A 5,715-nucleotide genomic window follows, 5' to 3' on the forward strand; every position below is an offset into this window, starting at 1 on the left:
TAAGTCTTGGTCAAGTGACATAGGAGAAGAAGAAAAAAAATTGTATGAATCTTTCTACAAGATCAAAGGAATATAGCATTAACTGAGACATAACGAAATTTCAGTCGACCGAGACTAGCAAAACTGTTTAACCAATGCCTAAAATCTGGCGTTCGCCAGATATTCGGGTCCTTTTCTTTCCATGCGACACAGTGGCTTTGTAGTATATTCCTGAAAAACAGAAAAAATGCGGCTAATGCGGCTTTGTGGTAGTTTATCTGTACCACATTGCAGATTCCGCCTATGGCTGTTTTAAGTTTTAACGGGGCCTGTCAAACAAAGTGAGACCAGCTCTGGTCAAACCCTTGGATGGCAGGTATATCAAAATCGTGAACGGCACTCCAAGTTACCCTATAAACAATTTCCTCAATGCTTCCATTTGATAACGACAGCCCAATATTTTAGGACTTAATTTGCCGGCAACAAGAAAAGCTAAACTTTTACTGGGACTTTACAAATACTCCTCTACGCGGCTCTCTTCTTAATTGCTCCGAACTTGCGGCCTCTGTACTCGTCTCACATTTTGTTATCACTCTCCTCCGGAGCGTAGTACTTGTCGTGAGTGGATGCAGCTAGCCATGGCTGCCCAAGACGAGCAGCAGCGGCCGCTGCACATCCTCTTCTTCCCGTTCCTAGCCCCCGGCCACCTCATTCCAATAGCCGACATGGCCGCGCTCTTCGCCGCCCGTGGTGTCAGGTGCACCATCCTCACAACGCCCGTCAACGCAGCCATCATCCGCTCGGCCGTCGACCGTGCCAATGACGCTCTCGCTGGCCCGGCCATTGATATCTCCGTCGTGCCGTTTCCTGACGTCGGGCTCCCGCCGGGCGTCGAGAACGGCATGGCCCTTAGATCCCAGGGCGACCGCGACAAGTTCGCTCGAGCGGTGCAGCTGCTCCGCGAGCCCTTCGAACACTTCTTGGTTCACAACCACCCCGACGCGGTCGTGGCCGGCAGCTACTTCCACTGGTCCGCCGACGCTGCCGCGGAGCACGGTGTCCCACGCCTCACCTTCCTCGGTAGCAGCATGTTCGCGCGGTCCTGCAGCGAGAGCATGCTGCGCAACAACCCATTGGCTACTGTCCCCGACGACCCCGACGCGCTCGTTTCCCTGCCGGGGCTGCCGCACCGTGTCGAGCTGAGGCGGAGCCAAGTGATGGACCCCGTGAAGCAGGCAGACCACTGGGCATTCTTCCAGAGCGTGAACGCCGCGGACCAGAGGAGCTTCGGCGAGGTTTTTAATAGCTTCCATGAGCTGGAGCCGGACTACGTCGAGCACTACCACACGACCCTTGGTCGGCGCGCGTGGCTCGTCGGGCCGGTAGCACTCGCCAGCAAGGACATGGCTGGGAGAGGCACCGACGCGCTCTCACCGGACTCGGACAACTGCCCTGGGTGGCTGAACACGAAGCCTGCTGGCTCGGTGGTGTACGTCTCCTTCGGCACACTGATCAGGTTCTCGCCGCCGGAGCTGCACCAGCTCGCCCGCGGCCTCGAACTCTCAGGCAGAAATTTCATGTGGGTGACGGGCGCCGCAGGCCCGGACCCTTCAGAGTGGATGCCTGAAGGCTTCACCGAGCTGATGGCACGCGGCGACCGCGGGTTCATCATCCGAGGCTGGGCGCCACAGCTGCTCATTCTGAACCAAAGTTTTAAATAGCGCGCTAAGCATCTTAGCGCCGGACCTCTTTCAAATGCTATAGCGTGCTATAGCGGAGCTATAGCGCGCTATTTAAAATGTTTGTTCATTTGTTTGGACCAAATTCTCTTAGCGCAAGACCTTTTGTAAACGCTATAGCGTGCTATAGCGGAGCTATAGCGGGCTATTTGAAACTGTGTTCTGAACCACCCTGCCATTGGTGGGTTCGTGACGCACTGTGGTTGGAACTCGACGCTTGAGGCCGTGAGCGCCGGTGTGCCGATGGTCACGTGGCCGCGGTATGCAGATCAGTTCAGCAACGAGAAGCTTATTGTGGAAGTGCTCAAGGTGGGCGTCAGCATCGGCGCCAAGGACTACGCATCGTCCGTGGAGACTCACCAGGTGATCGGCGGTGAAGTAATCGCTGAATCCATCGGAAGATTGATGAGCAACAACGAGGAGGGCGGTGCCATAAGAAAGAAGGCCAAGGACCTCAGTGTGAAGGCAAGGACCGCGGTGGAGAATGGTGGATCTTCGTACAATGATGTTGGCCAGCTGATGGACGAGTTGACGGCCCGCCGGAGTTCCAAGAAGGTTGGAGAAATGTAAAAAAATGCTTGGGTTGGCATATATGACAAACATTCGCCACGAGAGATGGAGTATTTGGGAAAGTTCGTCGGGCAGTTTCAGTGTATTTGAAGAATCTAGGTGGCTTTTTTTAAAGTCAAATACACCACGGATGCATCAACTTGTCTGGTATGCCTAAACTTGTAAAATATATAAAACTGGTGCCGTAACTTGTCCGAGTGTTTAAATACGGTGCCTCCGTCCGTATCCGGGCATATACACTGCCCATATGACGTGCCAACGTGGCATCGGCCCACATGACAATGGGTGTGAGAGGAGTGTGCTGGTTGTTTTACAAAAAACTCCTTATACATTATATAATTTTCACAAAAACTTTTGACATTTTATTTAAATATGTCAAACTGCATTGATCGCACCTATTACATCTAGACCTGGCATGTCAGCACATGGAATAAAATAGTAATAACAAAAAAAAGCACCCGGCAGGATTCAAACTCGAGGGCGCGCAACTCTAATTAATGGGGCGACCCATTTCGTCCGTTTGGATTATCCGGACACAAAAATTGGCCCAACGAGGCGACCCAAACGGAAGCGCGTGTCCGTCTGTTGTCCGCTTGCCATCCCTCCCGACCCAAACTGAGCACAAAAATGGGCTACAAATGGGTCTGCGCGGACAAAAGCGGGCGCTCTCGTCGTCCGCTCTCGTCTGCTGCCTTCCTCTCATGTCCGCCCTTGGACCCACGTATCAGTGACCGGGTGAGAAAACCACCCCAGCCGCGACCCCACCCCACCTCCGCCTCCTCCCACAGCTGTACCAGCAGCAACTCCCTGTCGGCGGCGATGCATCTCTTCTCGGGCGGCTGTGGCCGCGACCCCCACCCCGCCTCCGCCTCCGCCTCCTCACGCCGCGTCCTCCAGCTCGCCGCCGCGTCCTCCAGCTCGCCGCCGCGTCCTCCAGCTCGCCGCTGCCTGCTTCTTCTTCCTCATCGCCTTCCTCCGCCTAAACTTCCCCTCCTCCCGGTCCACCGCGTCGTCCCCTGCCGGCCCTCGCACCCGCCTCACCCCGAAGGCTGGCCCTCCGCCGCGACTGCATGGCGACAGAGGCCGCCGCGGCCGCCGTCGCCTCCAGGGAGCTCACGGCGGCGCGTGGAAGCAGGGGTGGGAGGTCGCCGTCGGAGCTGGCCGTCGACTTCGCCCTCCCACCTCGATCTCGTATGCTCCCAGTGCAGGTTGTGGTGACGGAGGAACGCGGCGGCGCCGGTAGGAAATCTGCATCTTGCTTGTCCGCTTTGGGTCATCCACGAGCGGCGCGTTGGGTGCATCCGCAGACCGTGCGTGTCCACCTCATGTCCGCTAGGCGGACAGGCGACCCAAACGGACAAAAAACGGATAAAATCCATGTCCGTTTGGGTCGCCCCATTGGAGTTGCTCTAATCACTACGCCTATAATAGTTGACTGTGGAATATCCTAATATGCTTCTATTTATCAAGAAACCGGGTGAAATAATAAAGAGAAATAAAAAAGAAAACGTTGATTCGTGGCAAATTGAAAAATAGAATATTAAGAAAGTCTCATGTTTGAAAAAAAAACTATTCAGCATATTACCTGCCATCAACTTAATTTTTTTAGTGATTTTACAAAAAATCATCATATTTTTGGAAAATTCTCACGTGTACTAAGAAATTATAAATGCGTTTTTAAAAAATGTCTGTCATGCATTCAAAAAATTTACAACATCTATTTCATAAAATGTTCAATATGTATTAAAAAATTAGTGTAAACTTATTCTTACATTTCTACAAACACATTTAACATGTGTTAACACATTTATAGAATTTATTGTTTCTACACAATGATTTTTAATACATGTTAAACAATTTTCAAAATAATGTTGTTGATTTTTAATAGTTATGTATCTAAAAATACAACGAAGATACAAAATAATTTTGTGTGCTTGTGGTCCTGAGCGAAGATGTAAACAAATTTTTAATATTTTATAATATATGTTGAACTGTTTAAATCAACATAAATTTTAGAAAAAGTTCATGGTTAAATCTTTGAACTACAAATAATAATAAAATAGAATAAAAAGTTTTAATAGACAATAATCACATATTGATAATTATTGTATTTTAATATTAGAATATTGTATATCACAAAACCAAACAGTAACTTAAAACATAATACAAATTGCAGAGCGGTAGATAGACTTTCTAGCTAACAGTTGTACACAAGTACTATTTGTTTTGGTGGCTAGCATGCGTACTAGCTATTTAACCTAGATGTCCCAGGGTCGAAACCAATTCAAAGACTCGGTTTATTTTTTTCCTGTTATTGGTATATACAGAGCAATGGCTTATCTGTGACTTTAATTAAATCTTAGGGGATTTTTTGCACACAAAAACTCATACGCATTTCACCCAGCACAAGCATCGCTCACACCCACTGACATCTGGGTCAACCACCAGCTGTCACTCCACGTGGACAGCACATACGGTGGCATACGGGCGGAGGCACCGTATATGCACCGTGCAACAAGTTATAGCACTATTTTTATGTATTTTACAAGTTTAGGCACTAAACTGGCCGCAACAGACAAGTTAAGGCACCTGTGATGTATTTAACTCTTTTTAAAACTACCATGTCATTTCTTTAATTTCGAGTGTAGAAAGTCATCCAAACTGCATCGTAGAATCAAGATCGTGTGGCGGTTAGGGCGTTCACCGGCAGTTTTTCCCTAGAGAATGTTCGCCGGTTACTATTTCCAAAAGGTCTTACTAGTCCCTTTGATATGGCGAGCACTAGGAGCCGGTCGACCGGCCAAAATTTTGGTCGGACGCCATGCAGCCATGCGATTGGAGGCCTCCGCATCGTTGGATCTCCCCTACTCCTTCTCCCTCCTCTCGCAGCTCACCCATCACCCGCTTGTATTTTGGCCACACTCCGCTACTGGTTAGTACCAACAATCCAATGCCATTGCACCATCATTTCATTCCTTTTTCTTAGGTAAATGGTCACTGATGGGCAACCAGCTAGCGATTGCTCGGTCAGACGACATGCACGCAATTGTGGACACTGCGGCATCGCTTTCTTTCAATACCTCTTGGAAGCAGCCATAGCCACTCGTTTCTTCTCCCACGTGACTCCTTCCTCATTTCCGTGTCTCCACCGCCTTCCACCATGGGAAGCCAATATTCCCGACGAGATCCATACACCCACTTGACTCCTCCTCTTTTCCTTCTCAGGCACACCACCCTCCTCGTCATTGTTGCGCGTTTCTACTTCGCCCCCATGCGCACACACCTTGCTTGTTTTAATGGCTAAGGTTGCCCGCGTCACGCCTCTTCTTCGGCGGCATCGCGAGGCCTTGGTGCCAGACTCCATGGTCGAGCTCTCTGCTTCAACCACCCGCACGCTCTGGGGTGTCCTCCTGCGTCGTTTCGGCGG

The 5,715-nt window shown here is 50.2% G+C and overlaps 1 protein-coding gene across 1 annotated transcript; it reads left to right on the forward strand.

Moving 5' to 3' along the window:
* The first annotated feature begins 617 nt into the window (after window positions 1-617).
* LOC119358161 (anthocyanin 3'-O-beta-glucosyltransferase-like) lies at window positions 618-2,288 on the forward strand. The gene is made up of 2 exons (XM_037624839.1): window positions 618-1,677; window positions 1,879-2,288. Exons 1-2 carry the CDS (start codon window positions 618-620, stop codon window positions 2,286-2,288), a joined length of 1,470 nt encoding a protein of 489 aa, XP_037480736.1.
* Window positions 2,289-5,715: the final 3,427 nt, after the last annotated feature.

The sequence above is a fragment of the Triticum dicoccoides genome, chromosome 2A, assembly GCF_002162155.2.
Source record: "Triticum dicoccoides isolate Atlit2015 ecotype Zavitan chromosome 2A, WEW_v2.0, whole genome shotgun sequence".
NCBI classification, from domain to species: Eukaryota; Viridiplantae; Streptophyta; class Magnoliopsida; order Poales; family Poaceae; genus Triticum; species Triticum dicoccoides.